The 26,309-nt window shown below is 44.5% G+C and overlaps 1 protein-coding gene across 2 annotated transcripts in view; it reads left to right on the plus strand.

Annotated features, from left to right (window-relative positions):
* Positions 1–983: 983 nt before the first annotated feature.
* Positions 984–26,309, plus strand: part of TNFAIP8 (TNF alpha induced protein 8) — a 143,972-nt gene continuing 118,646 nt past the window's right edge. The window contains exon 1 of one of the 2 annotated variants that reach the window (XM_063456937.1): positions 984–1,182. In XM_063456937.1, the coding sequence (XP_063313007.1) occupies position 1,182 (1 nt within the window). In that variant the 5' untranslated portion in view covers positions 984–1,181. The remainder of the gene's footprint in view (positions 1,183–26,309) is intronic. The other variant, XM_063456936.1, reaches the window with a different exon arrangement.

The following is a 26,309-nucleotide window of genomic DNA, read 5'->3' on the forward strand; positions in this document are numbered from 1 at the left end:
CACCATCAGCTGACAGTTGGAAGTTAATGCTGGTTCAAAGTTAATAAAACTGTGGCCATTGCCCTTACCCACTATACAGGTGTCTGTGTAATTATTGGGCAGCGGGAAGGTTTACATGGGTCAACAGTCATGTCAAAAATAGTTCCATAACATTCGCGGCTAAATACCGCTGAGGTGACGGGGACCCATGGAGTCCTAATGCCGAAATGAGTTGCATAGTGGTCGCGGCTAAGTACCGCTGAGGACCATTCGTGGGTTAAGACCTGGACCATAGTCAGTTGGCAGAAGGCCAGCACCCACACTCCTCCAGGAGTTTGTGGCAAAAGTACGAGGAAAAGAGCGTTTGTCACAAATTGAAAACTCCATTTTCCAAACCTTTGCAATACAAACTAGGAAAAAAAAATACCTTCTTGAACCCAGAATATCTGACAGAGCTCTCCTTTGTTTAAGAAGCGAATAAAACACAGTTTGATAACATAATCCAACTTTGCAACAAGGGCACTTTCACCAAACTGAGAACTGTGAATTACTTGGAAATAAGGAGACGATTGCAAATAGTATGCCAATTTAGTACATTGTTTTTTTTTCTCCCACAAATCAAGTTTCAGTGAATAAACCGTTTATTTCACTGCCCTGCAGTATGCAGTGTTCAAATGATGGAGGAAAGAAATCATACACTCAGTCACTGTGGAATGCTGCAGCATTTGAATTATACATACTGTAGGGAGGCACTTTTGAAAACTGTCCATCAGCAATTTATATATACAGGTAATTTGTGGCTCTGGCAGCTTAACCCCTGTCACTCTGAGCAGCCACAATGTACTAAGCTCTTGCAGAGAGGTCCACCCTCCTGATGTGCACAGCCGCCCATGCTTGTTGCACATACTGTGCTATGTGTGTACAGACATGTTGCTGCATGCTATGCTATGTGCTCTGCTCCACATAGAGACTGCACAGGGGCGCTCACTTTTAGACGCCCCCAGCTCTCAGCTCCTCCTCCACAGCCAAGTTCACACACAGACTGCTGTGAGTCCACAGTACACTGCTACTTCCCTTACTTTGTCTATGTGCTAACCTGGGAGCTGCTGCCATTGATTGCAAACATCATCATTACTTGGAATTACCATCTCATCTCCCTCAGCCAGCCCTGTGATAACCAGCTGCAGGACACACGCATACCAAGTAAGTGAGCAAGCAGAGAGAAGCTGATGGTTGGAGCCCTGGGAGTGAACGTGTTTCCCCTTGCTGGGAGTAAACAGTGGAAATCTGTGCTTCAACTTTACCTGCTAACCCTGCTCCTGCTGTGCCATGGGAATGACGAAATGGGCATGGCAAGGACAGAGTTAACTGCACCCATTGCTGTCCTTCAGCACCTGGCAAAGTTATCCTGATTGATTAACCCTAGCTTGACAGATGGGATCCACAAATCATACTGGGTGGAACATACCCACTTTTGTCTGTTTAAATAATCCACAATGGCAAAAAAGTGTGCATGCTCTGGGATCATTGATTGTGTTGATAGAATTCATATTCTTCTGAAAAGAAAATCGAATATGTTAACCCTGTTTAACCATGACAGTCGATAGTCCTGATTTAAAATGAACTTGCTTGTCTTGTAATGAATGGGTTAAAGGCACTATTATTCTAATCTGTGAAGCCTAGCCCTAATTAAAACATTAACACACAAAACTACTTTGCCAAACTTTGTTAGATGTGTCATACTTTGTGCTGCCAAATCTTGAACATGGAGGGTTAAGGGCTACAAGTTGTCCAAATAGTTCACTGTTTCCATTAACCCTTTGAATTAGATCATTTTTGCTTTGCAAAACACTTTTGGCAGTCAGTCAAATGGTTACTTGGGGTAACCATAGACTTTATTAATGGTTATTAATGTATGTTTTACCTTTTGACGTGTGTGTGTGTGTGTGTGTGTGTGTGTATGTGTGTATGTATATATATATAAATCTTTGATTGGCTCTATTGAGTTTTGAGGGCTGGTGTACAGAAGTAGCAATGCAGATATTTATTTGTATTTCTTTTCTCAGAGTGTGTGTGGATTTTGGGATATCCAATCACATTTCTTCATCATTGTCTTCTCAAACTTGTAGAAGGGTGTAAGCTGTTTTTGTTTTATTATGGCATATCCATGAATTGACTGAACACAACAAAACATATTTGGAAATAAGGACTGCCCAAAAGGAAGGTCCCCAGTTGTTGTAGAACTGCAATCTAAGTGCCTAGTGATGATTTACTATTCTTTAGCTTGAGTAACTAGGTGTGTTAACTTTTTTTGTTGTTTTTGTACAATAAAGGCTGGCAAAGCATAATGGGTGTTGAAGCTTTAAAAACAAATCTGGTGATCTATTAACCTGTGAACCAAAATTATGAGTGTTGCTCACACATCCGGGACTCAAGGGCACATTTTTTTACTGTTAGTGAACTGTCTTAGCAAAGAGGGTTTGGCAGGTCTCCCGCATGTGTGTACATCTCTATTCTCTTGCTTTAGAAAATTTATGTTCGGTTTTTAAATATGGCTTTCTAGTTCATAAATACTACAGATATGTGTCACGCCTTAAGTAAGTCTAAGATATACACACAAAAAACAAACTACAAAACCTCAAACACCTGCAGGGTTTAAACTGTGAATGGTAGGGAATTCACCAGGGAATTTCAAATGAAATGCCAAAATAGCCAAATTTGTAACATTTCTCCAAGTCAGCGGTGTTTCCAGTCAACTTACTTTGGCCTTTGCATTTCTCTCACAAATTCCTGGCAAGTCATGGTTTAGTAAATAACAGCGTTAGCCAGGGTAACATCCTTGTACATCAGTGGTTATGTCTTTTTTAACTATTTGCCAAACTAAGCTTTTTGACTGCTTGGAAATGTTCAATTCAATCTGTGCTACAGCCATGCTGAAATGTTGACTAGTGCTCTTGAGCTGTTTCATCCCGGAAGCGTCCAAGGTACTGGAAGATTAAATTACCAAATCTCTGAATAAAGGTTATTTTATGCTTAGATGATCCTAACTAGTGATGTCCCGAACAGTTCGCCTGGAACCGTTCGCCGGCTAACATAGCGGTTTCGGTATGCTCCCTATTCGTCATGGAGGTGGGAGGGTCTGGGAGGGAGGGTCTGCTGCTGATTGGCTGGAATGTTTCTGCTGACTGTGAGGTACAGGGTCAAAGTTTACTCAATGAAGATGAATAGGGGCAGACCGAATATCGCGCGAACACGCTATGTTCGCCGGCGAACGGTTCCTGGCGAACTGTTCGGGACATCACTAATCCTAACCTGGCAAACGTCTAGGTTTACAGGTTGTTTTTTTTGCTGCAAGGCCAAACATCATGTTTTCAAATTAAACCATTTGAATGCTAAATAACTACTTTGGTGATATGAGTGTCTGCAGAATTTGCAGACACAGTATATTATGTTGTGTTTGTCTATGACTTTGCCTCTTAAAAGTCGCTATAAATGATAGGTAACAATTATTTAATACTCTGTCCCCTAATACGTTTAAGAAAAATAACTAGTTTTTCGTTTTTGGCAATGAATCACACATTAAGGATTGTATAAGGATTTTTTCAATGGCTGATCCGTGACCCATTGCCACTTTGGTGATTTGAAGCGGTCATGGCGCCTGTAGTCTGCATGTGCAGCATTTTGCTTTCTTTTGGCCCTGCTGACGGAGACGTAACTCCAACTCCGGCAGTGTCATACGAGTTTCATCCTACAGCCTGGAACTAGAGTTCTAGGTTGGCTAATGTCAATTCTGTGCTACTTTCGTTGCTGATGCTCTCCGCCAATGAATGTCGATTTGCAGAAGCCACAAACACGTTAATGGACCTTCAGGGAACATCAGAACCCAATGGAGACCCAACTAAGGAGGCAAACCATTGCTAAACGATTTGCCCCATTACCGGGGAACTGGGCTAAGGTTCTCCTGGTGTTATAACCACTACTGTGGACTCCAGTGGGTATGATGCTTTTAGTAACCCTTTGAGTTTTTACATGATACTTTAAAACAAAGAATTTGTAATAAACGTAGGATACAGGAATAAAATGAATCAGACGATTAAGTAAAAAAAAAATATATATATATATATATATATTTGTTCATTTAAAAACCTTAATACAATATTAGAAAAAGAGGTTTCAATATTATTAGTGGAGAAATTACATTTGACCTTCGTATGAGCACGCCAGCCACTTGGAGACTGAAAAAGCCTTGTTCTGAGGTTTTTTTTTTTTTTCTTTTCCGGTGGATGAGTGCCAGATGTATGGGGCACCTAACCTGAAAACCTCGAAACGCCTTCGCTTTAAACTAATCTGGAATCTTTCAAGTAAGGAAATATTTCTTCAGTGGTTCTAACCTTACAAAGCTTCGGAGCACATACAAGCAGATTGTACCTTAGTTTGTGTTCTGGATTGACCTATTTTGAAATAATTGTAATAATATTATATAATGTGGAGTTTCTTCATTAAGCAAGGAACTGTATACAAAATTGCACAGTTTACACTAAAATAGTCCAACCTTGAATAGGATCAAGTTGGAGAATTCATCAGAATTAGCACTGTTTGCCTAAATTCTGCAATTTTAGTATTTATTTCACTAGAATTTGCTATTTACGAATAAACCTGTATGTTTATGGAAACTACCATGTTTCCCCGAAAATAAGACATCCCCTGAAAATAAGCCCTAGCTTATTTTTAGGGGATGCTCTTAATATATGACCTACCCTGAAAATAAGCCCTAGTCATTCGCTCATCTATGTTCCTGAAAGTTTCCCCAAACATAGATTTGCATTATTTCATGCCCTAGTGAACTGGTCTATTCTAGCTAGGTTCGTAATTGTAATTCATAGTCGTTCATACTATATATGGCAGTTGGAGGTTCACACGTAAGCAGTATTTGTATATCATTGTGGGGAAGTAACACAATGTCTTCAGTTATTACGTAAATTTGTGTGGAAACATGTAAGTTATAATTTAAACTTCTAGTATTGCTGGGGTCATGTGCAGTGGCCTTATCATAGGATTCCAATTGTTATCCCTTTATCTGCATAGTCATTCTAATAAGACTGCTATTTCTACGAGTAATCAGCATCTAATCTATATAATGTGATGTATTGTTAAATAGTTTGATTACCTAGTCTTGCTAACCAGACAGAGAGAGACATAACTTCTAGATGACATCTAGGCTACCATTTCCAGGAAGATTATATATATATATATATATATTTTTTTTTTTATTCATAATGTTAATGAAGCAGTAAACTACTTGTCATGCAAAACGAGTGCCTCTTGTTCTAGAGCATAGAACCAATGGAAATATAGAATCTATTATTATTATTATTATTATTAAAGGTTATATAGGGCCAATTTGGAAACACATTTGCATCCTACATCTGGTCCATGGATACTGCGCTAAAAGGACACTCCAAGCACCATAACAACTGTTTCCTGCTACAGTGGTTATGGTGCTCAAAGTGTTCCTTTTAGTTTCGCTTGTTAAAATCTGTATTGCGCAATGTTAAGATGTTTGTCATGAGAAACTAGAACATTGATACTGTGTCCAAATAATTAGTTATGATTTTATAATTCGTACTATGGGCCTTCAGGGAGTTCTGTGCTTTCCTGTTGGGATATGTTTTGTTATTTTTGGAAGTTTGTCCAGAGAGGAGCGCTCACAGTAACAGGCTGTGATCATTTCAAAAGTACTGTTATTTATGGACTTTTATTTTGTTGTTGTTTACATTTTTAGCTCTTGCAGTGTAATTTCATTGCAAGATAAATGTACCTTCCAAATATTGTACTGCAGTGTGTTGCAAATTTATTTTGGATTTTATTTTAAGGAACTGATAACAAGTTCTTGGCAGATATAAGCCAACACCCATGTCTTGAAGGAAAAATATTCATTTTAATTTGTGCTTTTCTAACATTAAAATATCCAGCGTATGGGGCATTCAGAGCTCCTGTTTTGATTCTAAATTTTTAAATAACATTGTTATATCACTATTGGTTCCTTCACTGCGTTGTGACGTTTGGGTGCGTGGAATCAGACTGCAGGTGACGTATTTGTAGTTCATAGAGGTCATGTAGAAAATAGGATTGACATGATACTGTAGTAGGATTTATCATAATATAACATGGTTCTTGATAATCTCACTTGAGTTCTTGGATGTATGAAGAGTTCACATGGACCAAAGTTACAGATTCTAAAATGTTTAATATCTCAGTGAGTAAATATCATATAAATAAATCTCGCCTTATCAAATATGGCTATATATTTAGGTACATAGTTATTTGCGTAGAATAAATCATGTGAAATGCCGTCTAATGGGTTCTCTGTCTCCATAGCATGGCTGGAGTGTTGTAGCCTATATGTGAATATGGTGACTGTGGATTTTGAAGTCATGTGGCACAATGCTTTGACTGTTTGCATTCTTACAAGAAAATGTGTCTGCTGAAAGACACTTAACTCATTCCTGACCACTGGTATTTCTGACGATATGAAGGACTGTACCTAACCTTTGTTATGGAAGGGTTAAGAATTTGGATTTTTTTTTTATATATATTTTTTTTTTAAGTGTAATTTCTTTTTTTCCCCAAGGAACACTGGGCTTCTGGGTTTTTCTACCTTTTTCTCTTTTCTAACTGGTAGAGTTATCATCTCACTGAAAAGTATGTTTCAAGGATAGACATTTAAGAAGTTTTTTACTTTTAATGTAATGGTAAAACACAAACCAATCACCATATTGGTTGTGGCTCCATCCCTGTCAATCATTGTTGCATTATTTAGTTATACTGATAAAGTATCATGCATCTCACTAAATCCCCCAACAAAAGGTTGATTCCATCCCTGTCAGTCATATTATATTCTTTAGTTAGGCTGTATACATTCATAAACCTTCACAGAGAACAGTAGCACATGTTTTTATTTTATTTTTTTATCACAGGGTTACTTTATGAATCTTTCCTGTTTATAAATCTACCACATTATTGTTAAAGGAGATCATCAAGCATCTCATTTGCCACATTTTTTATAAAAAAATAAAAAAAAAGCAAAAGCTAAACTTGTAGGGAGTAAAACATGAGCTGAAATAAATAAATAACTAAAACTGCTTTGGTACTGGGCTGGTATTGTGTTTGAACAAATCCCTGTGTGTAACTTGGTGACCTCTGCTATCAATCAAGTTACACAGCAGGAGCAGCTAATTCACATCCAAACAGCGCAGACCCAAAGATTGTCTTAAAACAGTAAATATAACATCAACAACTTTAACAAGGACACATTTTCAAAAAACAAACATGAAATAACACAGACACATTTGTAACATGTTGGGGGAAAAAAAACAAAAGACCACTTGACACAAACTTCTAAACTGTAACTGTATGAGAAATATTTAACACAGCAAACTGTTATATAGACCTTTTCATGTTTTCTTTCACGTCGGCCAACAATTCTTAGGACCGGTTCTTATGTGTTATAAAAATGATTAATGGATAGATACAACCTATTCGTTCAAAGTGATGCTTTTATTCGCGTACCTTTTGAACAGCAATGTCTCTGCGCATAAGCCTTGATCAGAATGAGTTAATACAAAGTCATTATGCTCCTAAATGATCTTCAGTGTTACTGGATTGCAAATGTTAGAAGTGGTTGAACCAAAGATTAATTATTCATGCTGTTGCCATATTTGGCATCTAAAAGTATCCAGTCTGATAAAGTGACTGCTAATTTAACCTCTATTTTAAATAATACGAAGAGTGTTTATATTTCTCTTGCTCTCGGATTAACTTTGAGTTAAAATGCCATTCTATTTTAAACATAACTGTTAGAATGAAAAGTGAACAGTGCATATTTTAGGCTTAAAATGATTTTATTCCGACTACCCAAGGAGATTATGTGGATGTCTGTTTCCATGTGTAACAAACTGCACATAAAAGCTCTGCAATTGTATGCTTGTGTTTGACAGGGAGGACACGTGACCTAGTGATATGTGCCGTTTCAAAAAGAATGCTGACGTTCGCTCTCGAACAATTGTACTGTCAGCAAATGGTTTTAACATGCAACTTCGAAAACATATTATTGTTCTTCAACGTCAAACTAGTTTTGTAATATTAGTGATGGTTATTGAGGAATTGTCTTTTCTTTCTTTCTTTCTTTCTTTCTTTCTTTCTTTCTTTCTTTCTTTCTTTCTTTCTTTCTTTCTTTCTTTCTTTCTTTCTTTCTTTCTTTCTTTCTTTCTTTCTTTCTTTCTTTCTTTCTTTCTTTCTTTCTTTCTTTCTTTCTTTCTTTCTTTCTTTCTTTCTTTCTTTCTTTCTTTCTTTCTTTCTTTCTTTCTTTTTTTTTTTTTTTTTTCTTTGTTTTTTTGCTACAGGGTTCTTCCTTTTTTTTTCTCCCCACTTTTCATTGAACATTACGGAAATGTGACCAAGAGCAAATCAGTTGAACAAATTGAACAAATTGTGTTTTGTCTAAGCAAGTTTGGGCCATGATCGATATCTATAATACAGAAATAATTTAGAAAAGTGACAAGTCTAAATCTGATTCACCACTCACATTCTGTAAAACCCCATTCTTCATTTCTTATCACAAACAATGACCAAAAAGTATGTAGGCACCAGCTTGTTTAACACCTTATTTCAACGTCAAGGACACTTAAATGGAAAAGAACCCCTTCCTTGCTCCTCTCAACACGTCTACTTTCTGTGATGAGTTTCCAATAGGTGTTGGCATATTGACGCAGAATTTTCTTCTGTACAGCCATGAGAGAATTAGTGCGGATGGTCTCTGAGGTTGGATGATGTTACACCACTCCTGCATGGAGTTAAAATTAGAAATAAATGTATTTTTTTTTTTTTTGTGTGTGTGTGTGTGTGTGTGAAAATATATATGCAATTTTTCATTGGTGTTCTATCTAAAAACAGCTTGCAAAATCTGCAGTTCTCTTGTTTGATGTCTTTGCAAACCCTCCCCTTCGAATCCCAACCAGATTTGCTGTGGCTGTCCAATCCAATGCAGCTCAATGAAAATGGTTTTCAAGGCAGGTATTCTTGGCAATTACTGCCTCTTTTTTTTTGTGTGTGTTTTTTTTAATACTCTTTATTCATTTCCTTTACTGTAAAGCTTTTTGTTTTTCCAAATCCAAATAAATCACTGAAGTATCTATTGGTAGAATTAGATAAATTCAGCTATATTTCTTGTTACAAACTAAATATGAGCAAAACTGTCGCACAACTTTTCAATTTAGATTAAAAAAGAACGGGAGCGGGGGGCGGGGCCAGGCCAGCAAGCAGAGTAGTCGCATGAAAGCAAGGGCTCCTGCTGTATATGCCGTTTTTTCCGATGAAAACCACTTACAATCGAGACATAACGATACCAGGATGGGCCACCTATGTCAGAGGCGACCTGGTGACAAACCTGACACCCATATTGAGAGCTCGAAAGAACGGAAGCCCAGGGTGGAAAGCCGAGGCCTGCAGGGGACGGGAACGGGGAGAGGCGGACGCTCTCCTCGCCTGTACCCTGGAGGTGCAGCCCCACAGATGCCCTGATTCCCCCCCCCCCAGGACCGGCGGGGGTTATCCCGGTCCAGCTTGGAACAGCAACCTTTCCACAATTGCCCCGGCGGAGACGCCTTGTGAGCAGCGGGGAGATGCGAAGCAAAGCAGCATGGCTGCTGCCACGTGCACCCGGCCCGCGGAGAAATCGGATCTTGAGAGTAGGCTGGACGAATTGTTAGCCAAGTTCTGGATGAAGCTGGCGTCCAGGGAGCGACAGGCGGGTGCAAATACACCTTCCGCAAAGCAGCAGACACACACACGGACATAGCCGGTGCCACCGCGAACCCCCGAGACACACGGGGTGAGCCGCAGACGGCAGACATGTAGAACTGGCGAGCCGAAGCGGCAGCAACCGCAGGCAGCAGCGGCAAAGCATAGAATCCGCCCGACAAACACCTACCCTCGACTAGAGCACACAATGGCGACTCTGACGAGGCCACTCACCTCCAGAAACGAGAATGGGAAGCGGCGGAAGAAGCCTGCACGGGGCTCACCAAACCCATATAGGGGCTGACACAGAGCAGAGGCAGGCCCTTATCCGGGCGCACTCCTGACAACATCCAAAACCAACCACCCGACACACCTCACCACACAAGGGGAAGACGTCGATACTGGGACCGTACAATCTTCTTCCGAGCTGGGGGCTCACCCAGAGGTAACCCTCCCATGCCTTCCATATACCTGAGGACAAGGCCGCACGCCGGCAAATCCTTGGGCCCCCGACCCTGTTGATGGGGTCAATGGACATGTGGCAAGGGCCCTACTAAGGCCTCGGGCCGAAGACACAAGGCACCCGGGCGACAAACACCCAGGAAACACAGAGAGTCACCCACAGCACGGGGAGCTGGGAACCGTGAGGATCCAGGCAGTCACAACAAGAAGACCACCACGCAATGCCACGGAGAAGCCTGCCTCATTAAGCACACTAGTGGCATCGGGTGAGGTGTCCCAGCGGCCCACAACCCGGCTACCGGTCCAGACACAGAGGAGGACATGGGACGCTTTCACACCTCAGTAACTGTATGACCGCATAGAGACACAAACGTTTTACATTTCATTTGGCATAATCATTTTTTTAGTTTTGCTAGCTGTACTGCATGTCGACAGCCTCATGGTTTTTTTTTTCTAACGACCTGAGTAATGCGGGTCACTACCCTCGTTGCCTAGCTTAGTGCTGCCTAAACCCGCAAATAACCGACCCTGTATGCACAAACCTGTCTAGTATCCTGAAGGCACAGTGTATCAACATACCCCATCGTATACGCACGGCCTACTACTATAGTATAACTTGTTTCAGACACAGTAGTGCAGATAAACTTACCGTAATAGCATGAGATAGTAAGCTTTTTCCCAGACTGTCCATACCATAAAGAATGTACTGCATTTTTGACCTGCAAGCAATATTAGCACTACATATAACCCTGTTGAGCCTGTTTAATTTGAATCAGTTTGGTTTTCGCATGCCAGCATTAGTTTGTAATGCTCAACCCGTTTGCTCTTATGTAATCTTATATATTGGAAAGGTCGCACTCGTCATATAACATCCTAACGTAGCCTGTTTCAGACAAGTTTACGTTAAGCGACTTACAAAAAAAATAAAAAAATAAGCATTGATAATATGGAAATGTAACTAACAATGTTTTCGCTATCGTAACCCTATTCTGTGTATATTCATGCATTTCCGTTCCTTTCTATTCTGTACCCTTGTGCCTCAATAAAAAAAAAGATTGACAAAAAAAAAAGAACGGGAGCGAATTTGTAACAGCTATAGTTTTGACTTTAAAAAAAATACCTTTACTTACTTGGGAGTAATTATTCCAACAGATATATAAAAAAAAATAGTTGAATGTAACTTCTTGGATAATTTCAGATCTAAAAGAATGGAGAAATAAGGAGATATCATGGTACGGAAGAATAAATATCATAAAGGCGTATGTTTTTTTTTTTTGTAAATATAATTTTTATTTCCTGGATATAAGAGGAAAATAGGGTCATTTCTGCATAGACTCGCAGGTCTGTGCAATTTTCAACAACATGTTCGAGTCAAACATAAAACGGGCACGCAGGCCCAACAAGGCTGTCGGACACGCAGGTCCCAGATATCAACAACAGTAAGAGCTCATGAAGGTGAGTCCCCCCCTCCCTCCCCCAAACTCTTCCCATTCGTCTCTTGCATTGTGGTCATCCGAAGAGGGGTAACCACCCTTGGCTAAGCTGTTGTCCCCCCAGGTTAAGACAAGATCCCTCTAGTTGGCTACCTCTAAGGTGTCTAATGAAGAGTTCTCTATTACCTCCCTTGTGTCCCTTGCGAGGGCTTTTTGTGATCTGCCTGTGCGAGAGGGATGAGTACTTGATCTGTTGATTTGCATCTGTGGGGGTTCGCGTCTGTTGAGGTTCCCTATTGACAGCTTACTATGACAGCGGAATGCCATTTTGTAGGGAAGTGAACATGTAAGGGCTCATTTCCAGTGCCTTTATGTCGTCGTGACCTTTGGGTAGCGTTTCTCGTTTGTGACTCTCGGGTAGTGGGGAAGGGAGAGGGTTAGGAAAGTGAAGGGAAGGAGGAGGAGGGTCTGTCCGTCGTCCCCTAAATCATTTAGGCAGAGTATAGCCCTATATTTAGTTTTGTAGCATCGTCAGGAAGTCCTGTTTCGTCGTAGTCAGTATCCAGTGAGTCCAGATGTCCAAGTATGTCTGACGCTGTTTTTCAGTTGCTAACATGGAGAGCTCCTCCACCGCTCTCAGTTCCTCCATGTGGGTGAACCACTTGAGAAGGGAAGGAGTCTCACTCTTTTTCCAGTATTGTGGTATAGTTTGCTTGGCCATGTTTAGGATACGGATTGTAAGCGATTTTTTGTACGTAGAAATCGGTATAGTCGTGTGTTGGAGCAGCATTGCTGCAGGTTCTAATGGTGGTGGGTTGTCAGAGAAGCGGGATGTGATTGTGTGTATCTTCCTCCAGAATGGTTGGATGAGTTCGCAAGCCCACCAAATATGTATAGGTGTACCCGGTGCATTTGTGCATCTCCAGCATATGTTGGTCCCATGGGCATGTATGTATTGAGTTGTGTCTGGGGTGCAGTACCATTGCGTGAGTATCTTATAAGCTATCTCCTGGCTCTTACTAAATATGGAGCAGTGGTGTGTGATCTCACATATCTTTTCCCATTCCCTTGCACTGAATGTATGGTCAAGGGCCTCCTCCCATTTACCCATAAAACGTGGTGTGGCCGTGGGTGTGTGTGTTTGTAGGAGGGTGTAAAGCTGCGAAATACCATGTGGTAATGGGTCAGGGTCTACACAGAGTTGTTCAAAGGTAGTGATTCCCCTCGTGAGAGCTCCTGCCCGTGGTAAGGTTTTGGTGTAGCTCACTAGTTGCGCGTATCGGAAGTGGGTCGTGAACGGCTGGTTAGGGTCACCACACAAGTCAGTTAAGGACCTCAGCCCCTGACCGGAGCACACATGTCTCAACCTCGGCATTGGGCATTGCACCAGGGCCCTCAGTGCCCTAGGGTCCTTGCCTGGTGGGAAGCCTGGATTGTGTGTGAGGGGGAGCAGTGGGGACGGGTATGTGGAGAGTGTGTGTCTGCCGACACTCCCTCTCCATACCTTCAGCGTCGCTTTCGTGTATGTGGAGTAGTGCGTTTCCTTTCCGTCGGTCCCCCCGGGGAGCCACGGGATGAGGGCGGCTGGGATCCCAGCCAACCCCTCCTCCGCCTGTTTCCATAATTTACTGACCCCAGTTTTAGACCACTCCACTACCCGTTGCAGATGGCATGCCTTGTAGTATTGCCGGAAATCGGGTAGGGCTACGCCCCCTTTGTTCCTAGGTTGGGTGAGTAGTGCGTATTTTAGTCTGGGTCTCCTCCCGTCCCATACAAAGGCTCCCATTGCTTGTCGAAGTGTGGTAAAGAATGAGGTGGGGATCGAGATGGGCAGAGCCTGAAAGAGGTAGAGTAATCTCGGTAGCAGGTTAATTTTAATTACTTGGATTCTGCCCAGCCAGGAGATGTGCGGTAGGGCCCACTCCCTCATGTCTGCTTGGAATCTAGCCAGTATCGGGGCAAAATTTGCTGTATAGAGCTCCGATTCCCTAACCGTCAGCCAGGTGCCGAGGTAGCGGATTTTATCAGCGGCCCACTGGAACGCGAAGCTGCGTTGGAGCTGCGTCGTTCTCCTTGTGGGTACGCTGACATTTAAAACATATGACTTGGAGAAGTTGATCTTGTACCCCGATAACCTGCCGAAGGTCTGGAATTCCTGCACTAGATTGGGGAGGGAGATCTCTGGGTGTGTTATAAAGAATAGGAGGTCATCTGCGTACGCGGCAAGCTTATGGTGTGTGTCTCCTATGTGTACTCCCTTGATGTCTGGGTGGTGGCGGATAGTAGTGAGCAGGGGTTCCAGGGCCAGGACAAACAGCAACGGAGATAGGGGACACCCCTGTCTCGTTCCATTGTGAATTGGGAACGCCTCGGTGGGCGCCCCATTGACCAGGACGTGTGCTGTCGGATGAGTGTACAGGGCCTTGATCCATCCCTGCAGGTACGGCCCCACACCCAAGTGTGACAGTGTCTGGAACATATACGTCCAGCAGACCCTATCAAAGGCCTTCTCCGCGTCCGTGGACAGCAGGAGAAGGCCCGTGTCGTCCCCTGTTTTTTTGTGCATTATAGTAAGGGCCCTTATGGTGTCATCCCTGGCTTCCCTGCCCATCACAAACCCCACCTGGTCCGGATGGACCAGAGAGGGTACGTGCACCTGGAGTCGGGTCGCCAGGACCTTCGCTAGCAGTTTGATGTCGTTATTTATAAGGGATATGGGCCGATAACTCCCGCAGTGCTCCCGGTCCTTACCCTCTTTCGGGATTATAGTGATGTGTGTCATGAGCGCTTGTGGGGGCAGTTCGTGTCCCTCCCTGATGGCATTGAACATGTCTAGGAGTGGGGGGTATAGGATCTCGGCATAGCTTTTGTAATATTTGATGGGCAGGCCGTCTGGACCCGGTGTCTTGCCCGGTTTCATGGATTTAATAGCTAGCGCTAGTTCCCCCATAGATATAGGTTCATCCAGCTGGTCGGCCGTGGCTGCCGTCAGAGAAGGGAGCGTATGGGTCTTTAGGTAGTCATCTATTGAGGTCTTGAGTGATCGTGACTGGGCGTCGGTGTGGGGGCGTGGGAGGGAGTACAACCCTGCGTAATATGTGCGGATGATTTCCTGGATCTTGGCCGGGTGTCTGTGTAGGACCCCCGCCTTGTCTCGGATCCTGTCTATGTACGTGTCGTGGCGCCTTTTGGCTAGCATGCGCGCTAGAAGTTTCCCACTTTTGTTCCCATGGATCGCGAAGAAAGCCCTATTTCGCAGAGCGTCCCTTTGATGAGTGGAGTGAATGAGTGTAGTTAGTTCCCTACGCAAGCTGAGGAGAGTGGCCTCTTATGACACTCTTATGTGCCTCCCAGCGTATGGTGGGGGAGGTCTGTTCGCAGGTGTTATAGGCGAAATATTCCCTTAGTGTCTCCCCTATGTCCGAGGTGATCGTAGGGTTTGTAAGCAATGATTCATTCAACCTCCACTTGGAGATCTTGGGCCTGTGGAGGGGGGAGTGTAATTTGATGATCACTGGGGCGTGGTCCGACCACGTCACAGTGCCTTGGTCAGCCTGTAAGACTAGCGGTATGTGGTAGCTGGGGACTAGTAGATAATCTATGCGGGTGTAGGAGTTATGAGGGTGGGAATAAAAGGTGAAATCCTTTTCGTCGGGGTGGAAGGCTCTCCAACAGTCTACTAGCTTAGTCCTGGCCAGAAGAGTTTTAATGGCTGTAAGGTATTGTGAGGGGATGTGTGTGTGGCCCGAGGAGGAGTCCCACTTGGGGTCTAACGCTACATTTAGATCCCCTCCCACTATTAGTATGCCTTCCTGGAAACCCGCCAGTGTGCGGAGCGTCTTAGCCAAGAATTTATATTGCCCCCGGTTAGGGGCATAGAGGTTGGCTAAAGTATACATAGTACCTGCGATCGTCCCCTTGAGGAACAGGAAGCGGCACTCCGGGTCCGTCAGGACCCCAGTTTCTATAAATGGGAGGTGTCTATGCAGGAGTATTGCCGTGCCCCGGGATTTACCTCCCTGGAAGTCACTATAGTACCCCCTGGGGTAGTGGTGGTTCGTCAACGTGGGTCGTGAGCCTGCCCTAAAATGGGTCTCTTGCAAAAACACTATGGATGCTCGTGCTGTCCTAAAGTCCTTATGAGCTCCAGCCCTTTTTTCTGGCGTGTTTAGTCCCCTAGTGTTCAGTGTGAAAATGGTGAGTGGGGCCGGTATTAGAGACATACTGGGTGTGTGTCAGTTGCTCACAGGTGATACGGTCACTTCTGTCCGGTCATCATGTATAGCGAGTACGGGATAGGGTAACTTGGGGAAAACCGGGAAGGTCAGAGGGTGAGAGGGGAAGGAACGTACCCTCTGGGTCTAGAAACTGGGTACGGATGAGTAACACTATATACAACGAAAAATGGAGTTGAGCGTTGGAGGGCAGTAATCACCCCCCCCCTCCCGTAGGTAGGAGGGGTGCACCGCGCACCTAGGGTTAGAACGCTCCAACCAGTAGGGTAGCAAAGGAGTCCAAGAAGCCCCAAGTAGGCAGAACCCAGTGGGCCCAGGACGCTCCCAGAAAGATCGTCACGTGCCTCTGCGAGCCCCCGGAGTTCCGCCCAGTCAGGACATCCCGTCTCCCCGCCTCTTGGCTCACTACGCAGGGAGTGTAGCCTATGATGTACCTCTATAAGCAAATGTTTGCAGGGTCTGTGTCATGACCGCAGTTCGTGGACTGATCGGCCCACCGATGTAACATGGTGTCCTTCGTCTAAGTGTGCCTCGCCCGTCACCCCCCCGGTTTCTGGGTGATTCCCAATTATCTAGGGTCAAAGAAAACCACCTAGCTTAGAGTAGTGAGAGTTTCGCCTTGGTCTCCCCCGGAGGTCGTATGCATCCCCTTACTCCCCCCCCCCCCCCACCTAGGCTCCGTGACATGCCTCCACCCAAGCCCAGCCCTGACCCCCATCAGCCATCCGGCCCCTGTACTACATGCTACAACATATGTCTAATTGGCCCCTAGAAGGCCTAGCACAGTGCTCTCCTGTAACCCTCTATAACCCGGCAAGGGTGAAATCAAGATAGCCGGGAGAGCAGCAACGGTCCATAAAGTCTGAGGGGACCCACTGTATAACTGCGTGGGCCGCATCACCCCTCTACTGGTGCTGATGTGGCTGGCTCCCCCGTCTCGTGTGGGTGGTATGGTGGCATTTGCCGGTTAGCGTCCCAGTTTGTCCTGATAGGTTGTGCCTGAGGGCTCTAGCCTTTCGGGGTGACTATAGGGGTGGTTCATGTAGTCCTCCCTAACTCCTCGCATAAAAAGCGGGGACAAGACCAGGGCTGAAAAGTGTCTATCCCCCTCCCTCCATGCCATGATTAGGCAGGGTATGCCACTCAGTAGGGCCCGGGGCCACCCCCTCTCCCCCTCCCCAATTATTCGGCCCACTGTCCTTATGTTGTGGGGAAGCGTGTAGTCCCGTACCCCCCTTGTCCCCTTAGGCATACTTGCGGTAATGAAGCGGGAAGAGGAAGGTTGTCCCCAGACTCCGGGTCGTTCGTCCGCTGACTGCTCCACACGGGCCCAGGGTTTGGAGGCGGAAAGCCAACTGTAAGTCCCAGGAATGGAGTGGATAAGCTCAGAATAATGGTGATGTTCGAAGCGATATGGATGCAACAAAGAGAAAATAGAGGGTGAAAAAAGCATACAAGTCCTCCCTTTCAAGGCTTGGTGTATTTCGTCAGAATCCCAGGGAGCGGCAGGGCCGGTGATACAGTTAGTTCTGTGTTCCCGCTGGTCTTATCGTCTGCATGCGGGGGTTCCGCAGTCGTTGGGGTTTGGGACCCATGCCTTGAGGCCTAGGACCTTCCGTGTAAAATCTGAGCGGGTTCGGCCAGATTAGCTTCTCCGGCGGCAGATGTAACTCACGTTGAAGCGTCTCTAAGTCTTCTGCACCCGTGACCATGAAGGGGCCTGAGGGTGTCGCTACTTGAAGGCCTGTGGGGAAGCACCATCGGTACCTTAGGTTGGCGGACTGCAATTGCCTGGTGAAAGGTTTCAGGGCTCGCCGGTACGCCAGTGTAGCAGGGGACAGATCTGGGTATAGCTGGATGTCCGACCCTTCTAGCAACACCTTGTCCGCGGCCCGCGCTTTGCGTAGGATCTCTTCCTTAAGCTGGAAACTCTCCATGCAGCAAATGATGTCTCTGGGGGGTCCCCCTGGGGGCCCTTGGGGTCTCAGAGCCCGGTGCGCTCTAATAAAGCCTATGTGCGTCAGTGGCGGCCTAGCTAGGAGCCTATTGAAAAGCTCCATCAGTGTACTCTGTACTGGGGCCTTGGTATCCAACTCCTCTGGGACCCCCCTTACCCTAATGTTCTGGCGTCTGCCCCGGTTGTCGAGGTCCTCTATATGCAGGGCCATCTGTCTCATCACTGTGGTATGGTGCTGCAGCATGTCTGTATTAGCAGCCTGTGCCACTGCCATGTGGTCACAGTCCGCTTCAATCTGCGATACTCGTTGGTTGAGGCCTTGTAAGTCCTCTCTCAGAGCGTGGAGTTCCGCCGTGATCGAGGAGTGCAACTCAGCGTTGGCTGTCTTGAGGTCGGTTTTCGTGGGTAAGTCTTTTAGCAGGGCCATCAGGTCCGGCATCGCAGGGTCTCTTGTCACCCGCGTTTCAAGGGCCTGCTCTCCCGTTGGGGAACGCTGGGAGAAAATGTCCGACTCAGTGGAGTCATTTGAGGCCTGCGGATCCAAGTCCGCCTGTGCGAGCAGGTATCGTTTCATTGTCGGGGTCGGGGTTCCTTTTGGGGGATCCCCTGGTCTTTGGGCATGTGAGGCTCGATGAGTCTTACCCATCACTGCGGTCAGAGTGCGGATTAAACGAGGTTACAAGCCGAGCCAGCGGGGAGCTCAGGGATCAAGCTGCCATCTTCTCGGACCGCTAGGCCACGCCCCCATAAAGGCGTATGTTTTACCCAGGTGGGTTTATTTATTTAGAATGTTACCACTTAGCTTTCCAATTCCATGGTTACAGTTAATCCAACAAAGTTTTTGGAATTTTGTCTGGAAGGGAAAAATACCACGTATCAGTACTGACATATTGGGCGATTTTCCTATTGTTCAACAATATCATGCTGCAAGTAGACCATATCAATAAGATGTATAATCCAGCTTTTAATTATGAAGATTGGTATTATTTAGAGACAAAAAATGCAGTGTAAGGATTTATCCACTTTAATTTGGAACCTTGAAAATAAGAAAAATACACAAGTATGTTAATATGGTTGTATGATACATAACCATATATTACCAGTGTGTAACAACTTAAAAAAAAAAAAAACCTATCCAATAAAATTATGACATTTCTAAATATTTAAGAAATCGAAAACAACTTAGAAAATCTAACGCTAGAACACTGGTGGAGAGCAGGAATACAAAGGGTGTATCAACTTGTTGATAATATCTCTATTAAAGGGACACTATAGTAATCCAGACCACTTCAGCTCAATGAAGTGGTCTGGGTGCCAGGTCCCTCAGGTTTTAACCCTTCAGATGCAAACAAACTGCTATGTTTACATTTGGGGTTAATCCAGCCTCTAGTGGCTGTCTTTCGGGCAGCCACTAGAAGTGCATCTGTGACGCTGGAGGCACATTTCGCCTCCATCGCACAGAGCGTCCATAGGAAAGCATTGAGAAATGCTTTCATATGGACACTGTGAATGCGTGCGCGGCACTTGCCGCGCATTTTCATTCGGCTCTGCAGACATCGGACGGGGGGAGCTAACGTCAGTGGGGGAGGAGAGGTCACCAGCGGTGAGGGAGCCCGGCACTGGATTAAGGTAAGCTGCTGAAGGGGTTTTAACACCTTCAGCGCCACGGGAGGGGGATCCTGAGGGTGGGGGCACTCTCAGGGCACTATAGTGTCAGAAAAACCGCTTTGTTTTCCTGACACTATAGTGATCCTTTAAGAAATTTGCAGAGTTGCAACATACCCATGGTCTGCCTGCACAGGAGGCATTTAATTATATTACAGTGAAAAACATTTTGAAGGAATATGCCTTGATGGAAAATAACGAAGTAGAAAAAATATTTCTGCAATAAAACAATAAAAAACTGTTGGCAATTGCTGCCTCTTAAGCTTAGCTACACTGAGCTAACCAAACCAGGATGTAAAAAGACCTGTTGTCTGCTTGAAAGCCAGGGGATATAACCAGGTTAAAGGATCACTATAGGGTCAGGAACACAAACATGTATTCCTGACCCTATAGTGTTAAAACCACCATCTAGCCCCGCTGGGCCCCTCATGCCTCCATAAATAAAGTACAGCCAGAAGCTGTAAATCTGCATGCAGTTAGACTCAGAAAAACAAGCAGTCTGCTGACATGTGGTAGCATGATCCAATCAGTGCTTCCCCATAGGATTGGCTTAGACTGACAAAGAGGCAGATCAGGGGCAGAGCCAGCATGATTCAAACACAGCCCTGGCCAATCAGCATCTCCTCATGGAGATTAATTGAATCAATGAATCTCTATGAGGCATTGGCGGATCCGGGGGGGGGGGGGGCAATGGGGCAATTGCAGGGCTGCAGGGCTGGGTAGTGCAGGTCTGGCATTGCCCAAGTGCCAACCCTGCAATGTGAGCCGCAGCTCCTCCGGGTCCTCCTCACGCGAGATTTGGAGCATTGCCGCGGTTACCACGGCAATGCTCCAAATCTCGCGAGAGTGAACTCTAGCCCTGGAGCGCGGGCTAGAGTTCACTGTAACCACTGGGCCACCAGGGATTCCCCACTGGAACCACCAGGGATCCAGAAATGTCCCCCCTCGTCCTCAATAAAGGTAAGAAGGGAGGGGGGACATAAATATATTTATTTTATTAAATTTTTTTTATTTATTTATTAAAAATCCTCCCTTCCCTCCTTCCCCTACCCCCCATACACACACTGTCCCACATACACACACTACACACACTGACCCCATACACACACTGACCCCATACACACACTACACACACTTCCCCCTTACACACACTTCCCCCTTACACACACTGACCCCATACACACACTACACACACTGACCCCATACACACACTGACCCCATACACAAACACTGTCCCCATACACACAAACACTGTCCCCATACACACACTGCCCCACAAACACTGTCCCCATACACACACTGCACAACAAACACTGCCCCCATACACACACTACACACACTGACCCCATACACACACTGCCCCACAAACACTGTCCCCATACACACACTACACACACTGCCCCATACACACACTGCCCCCATACACACACTGTCCCACAAACACTGTCCCCATACACACATTGCCCCACAAACACTGTCCCCATACACACATTGCCTCACAAACACTGTCCCCATACACACACTGCCCCACAAACACTGCCCCATACACACACTACCCCACAAACACTGCCCCCATACACACACACTGTCCCCATACACACACTACACACACTGTCCCCATACACACACTGCCCCACAAACACCGCCCCCATACACACAGTGTCCGACAAACACTGCCCCCATACACACAGTGTCCCACAAACACTGTCCCGATACACACACTGCCCCACAAACACTGTCCCGATACACACACTGCCCCACAAACACTGCCCCCATACACACACTGCCCCCATACACACACTGCCCCACAAACACTGTCCCCATACATACACTGCCCCACAAACACTGTCCCCATACACACACTGCCCCACAAACACTGTCCCCATACACACACTGCCCCCATACACACACTACACACACACTGTGAACATTACACACTACACACACTGAACATTATGTGAATTTTGTGATGGAATTACTTGAATTCATTTTGACTCGTAATATCTTTCTGTTCAATGGCAAAATCTTCCACCAGACCACTGGTACAGCTATGGGGACGTCTTGTGCGCCCTCATATGCCAATCTCCATCTAGGCTGGTGGGAGAGGTGTATTAGGGCAGATCCCAAGCTGAAATCATACACTAATCAGATCTTCTATTGGAAAAGATACATTGATGATGTGTTTTTGATTTGGCTTGATACATCAGAGAGATTCAAAGAATTTGTATGTCTGCTGAACAGCAACGATTTTAACTTACGATTCACTAGTGAAGTAGGGGGTCAAAACCTTTGCTTTCTAGATCTAGCACTACAGGTATCTAAAGAAGGCAAAATTGAAACAACCTTGTACAGAAAGAAGACAGCCTCAAATAACCTGCTATGCTGGTCTAGTCATCACCCCATATCACTCAAATCCGGTATCCCAATAGGCCAATATTTGAGACTTCGACAAAACTGCTCCACGATGGAGGAGTTCAAATTAAAAGCAAATGAGCTGCGTCACATGTTTAAGGCCAAAGGTTACCCAAATAGGGTTCTAAAAAGAGCCTATCTGAGGGCAATCCACACTGAACGGGAAACCCTAATTACAGATGGGGGTCGTAAGACTGAGGAAAATAAAATACGCTGCATCGGTACATATGATGCAGGATGGGACACTATGCTGAATGTCTTTCAAAAAAAAATAAAAATTTTGGCCTATCCTCCAATCAGATAAGCATCTGAAGGAAATTCTGCCATCACTCCCTTCAATTACAGCACGGAGGGGCAAAAACTTGAGAGATATCCTAGCACCTAGTCACCTCTCAACTACGTCCCCGTCAGGTTATTTTCAAAAATACCTACCAATGGGTTCTTTCCAATGTGGTCACTGCAGTGCATGCCCGTTTATTACCAAGAGGGCCTCTGACAGCAAGGGCTTAATGAATTTCAAACCACGTTCCTTCTTTAATTGTAACACAACAGGAGTAGTTTACCTACTGTCTTGCTCCTGTGGCCTAAAATATGTAGGCAAGACTTTTCGCCACTTTAGGCTAAGGATACGTGAACATGTAAATTCTGTCAAGAGACGTTTGGAAACACCCGTCTCAAGGCATTTACATCTACATCACAATCACTCCTCGGCAGGCATCCGGTTCATGGGTCTTGAACATGTACCACAGCCTCCTAGGAAAGGAAACTGGGACCTAAAACTAAGACAAAGAGAGGCGTTTTGGATTTACCATCTCAAAACGCTATCTCCCCTGGGGTTAAATGAAGGGTTTTCATATTCCCCGTTTATTTAAAGTACTGCAATAATTCTGATAATACATGGTATCTTAAGTTATGCCTGTATATATGTATATATTCTTTATTTATTTCTATTAATATTTGGTGTTCATATGTCCATTCACTTTACTTGTATTATAGGTCTAAGAGTTTAGGGGTCTGTTTTGTGTTTGCAAAACTAATGGGTTACTATTTACAGTGGCAAAAACAAAAATAATTGTCGGCTTCTATGTATGATTGCCCATATAGCCATTGTACTTATCCCTTACTGGTTTACAACGGTTATAAGTTGTTTCTTTAATTGTACTAATAGCTACACAATACAGCCATAAGAATCAATCCACATACTTGACCTATATGACACAATTTGGACATTCCAAGGGTTAATTGTTAAGCTATGGATACTGCACTTTAGACATAGTAAGTATCCATTTATATCTGTTCCGGGCGGGGCACTCAAAGGGTTAATTCCCTTCCACCTGATTATGTTCAGCTTTCTGTTCTGGCCACCTCTGACATAGAAATGTGGGCTGACACTATGGTGTGTTACACCACACCCCCACAGCCCCATTCGCAGGAGGACCAGAGCAGCTTAGACACAATCACAGGTGATTACAATAAAGCTTATGAGCTTAAGGTATAAATTTACCACCCGGACAGTTTCTGCTCACTGCTGATACCCCTGAGGACGGCGTGTGGTCACGCCGAAACGTACGTCGGGTTCTTCTGTGTTTTTAATACTCTTTGAGCACTTTGCTCTGAGCACCTTTTTCATTTATGTTTTTCTAGCATGTGTGTGTAACCTGGGGCTTCAGATGTTATGACAGCATTTAGATTAGAACACCCACGAAGGTGTTTTATAGGAGATAGGGTATTAGCATAGCACTACTGTTTGGTTGGGAGTGTGTGTTTCTCCCTTTCCCTGTTCTCTCCTACTGCTTTGTTACCTGAGTTATGTATGGGAGTACATATTGCCTTCTATCCCCTCTCCGTTTTTTGTGAGGGTTCCTTTTGGCTATTAGGCTCCTGACTAGCCCTGTTCCTACCATACATATTTCTCCCTATATTATTCTGTCCATCACTGATAACCCAGGTTTTTAATAGATTTCAATAAAGGCTTTTTTATTATTATTTTTTTGGCAACTATACTACTGTTGAGATTGGACTGGGTATTTACCCTCTGGGCGGTCTTTATATAAGACATCCCTTTTTGGTTTTTTTTCTTCCTTTTTTCTACAATTTCCAGGGTTACCCCCTTTTAACCAGTCCAGGTGACCTCTATACTCTGGAGGCTCGGCAGTGGGATACGGGAGTGTCTTTTCCTCCCCCCCCCCCCACTTTCCAGCCTTTTGAGTTTCCTTTTTCTTGTTACTGTCCCCATACACACACAGCCTCACAAACACTGTCCCCATACACACACTGCCCCACAAACACTGTCCCCATACACACTACACACACTGCCCCATACACATACTGCCCTGCACACACTGCACACCCATACACACACAGACACATACAGTGCCCTACACACACTGCTGCCCCCCCATACACACATTGCCCCCCCACACACACACACGACCCCGCCTATACACACAGTGCCCCCCCCATACACACACTGCTCCACACAGACATACAGTGCCCCCTAACACACACACTGCCGCCCTTACGCACTCACACTCACTTCACCGCTCACACACACACTGCACCTTTCACACACACTTCACCCCTAACACACACCACTTCTCCTATGCCCTATATCCCAGCAGACCCCAGGTAAGTTGTCAAACTGTTCTTAAATGGTATGACTACTTACTCTGGGCTGGGATCCTGGCACTACTGGCACCATAACTACTACACTGAGCTGTAGTGGTTATTGTGCCAGGATTATTTTTTAAATAATCTATAAGTGCCCCTCCCGAGATCAGGCTCTGGATCCGCCACTGCTATGAGGAAAGTTCAGTGTCTGCATGCAGAGGGAGGAGATACTGAATCACAGGATGCTGTGCACCGTGCTGCCATGTGCTCTGCTGACAGCAGATCTGAGTGGATGGAGGCATATTATGCCTCCATCAACTCCGAAGTCCCTCTGGTTCACTCTGAGTGACTGCAACTGGAGGTGTTCCTAGCATAAATGTAAACACTGTATTTTCTTAAAAAATACAGTGTTTACATGAGAGAGACTGCAGGGAGATATAGTTCTCACCTGAACAACCTCATTAAGCTGAAGTTGTTCAGGTGACTATAGTGTCCCTTTAATGTACAAAAATGTAGATTTCTATCGATATCTGCACTTTTTTGCAAAATAAAAAAAGAGGACACACTCTTCATTGATAAAGTTTTTCAGCTGGGCCGCTTTATAATATATTTGGAGGTGAGGTAAGCCCAGTCTTCATGCTCATCATGGTCTATTTAAGGAAACTGCAATTTTTAGGGAGGACTTCAGCACATTCACTGAAAGGATGAAATCTACAGAAGATCACATTTAAGTGGTTTATACTCCTCAATCCATAACAATGAAAGATTTATGTAAAACAATGTAACAACTCAGTTTATTAGTTGTTCATTCTCCAAAAGGAATGTCTGAAGATGGGTTTTACTTTTTTCCCAAAATCACAAGATGTCATCATGTGCTTTATGACCTGTGGAGAGAAAGCTATCTATATGAATGTGGTGAGGAACCAGACACTTTGAAGACAATACACTTTTTATTTATCCATGATATCTGGTGCTCCACCCTGCAATCGCATTCCTGTGATAACTATAACTATGGGAGGCTGCAATTTCCTATAAATGCCCCTCCCGTTCCCATGCCATTACTTGCAGATCACAATTGCCTTGATACAAGTTGTAATTGACTTCAGGTTCTGATAGTGTCCTGCTGACTCTGGGCTTGATTGTTCCTGTACGTCTGAGTAAGGAGCAAAGATCATCGCATAATTGGGATGCTGATGACCTTGTCACCTTCATGCCCCATCAGTTCCACTCCTGATAGAGTACACTATCAAGAACCTTCTGATATCTCCTAATAGGAATTCCCTTTTGTCTTTCAATGATTGCTACTTTGGCAGTTTCAAGTTGTTAATTTTCTGTTTCTACTATTTTAAAACAACTTGTATTATGTTTTTTTGTTTTTTGTTCTGGCACTCAAATATTCCTTCTCACGATTAACAGTGCACTGATTTCCTCATATCCTTTTCTCCTAGTAACAACTGTGATTCACTCCCTCCTCCCCGCACTCAGGGTTATGGAGTATCTATAATACGCCTGTTTAGATTCCATTGAATTCACATGGTATTCTTACAGCCATGTTAATGCTTATCTGGCCAGATGCTGATGTTATTAATGTCCCTAGTCTATAAGATTATCTGACCAACTATTGTCATTCTTTATCTTTATAAAAAGCATTAACTATTCTGTTATATCCTGTTACATATAACTTGATATATAAAATTGTGTATGTCTACATACCTTTTATGTCTTTTTTTGTTGTTGTCTTTGTTACTGTCAAATGTA

The sequence above is a fragment of the Pelobates fuscus genome, chromosome 5, assembly GCF_036172605.1.
Source record: "Pelobates fuscus isolate aPelFus1 chromosome 5, aPelFus1.pri, whole genome shotgun sequence".
In the NCBI taxonomy this organism is placed as follows: Eukaryota; Metazoa; Chordata; class Amphibia; order Anura; family Pelobatidae; genus Pelobates; species Pelobates fuscus.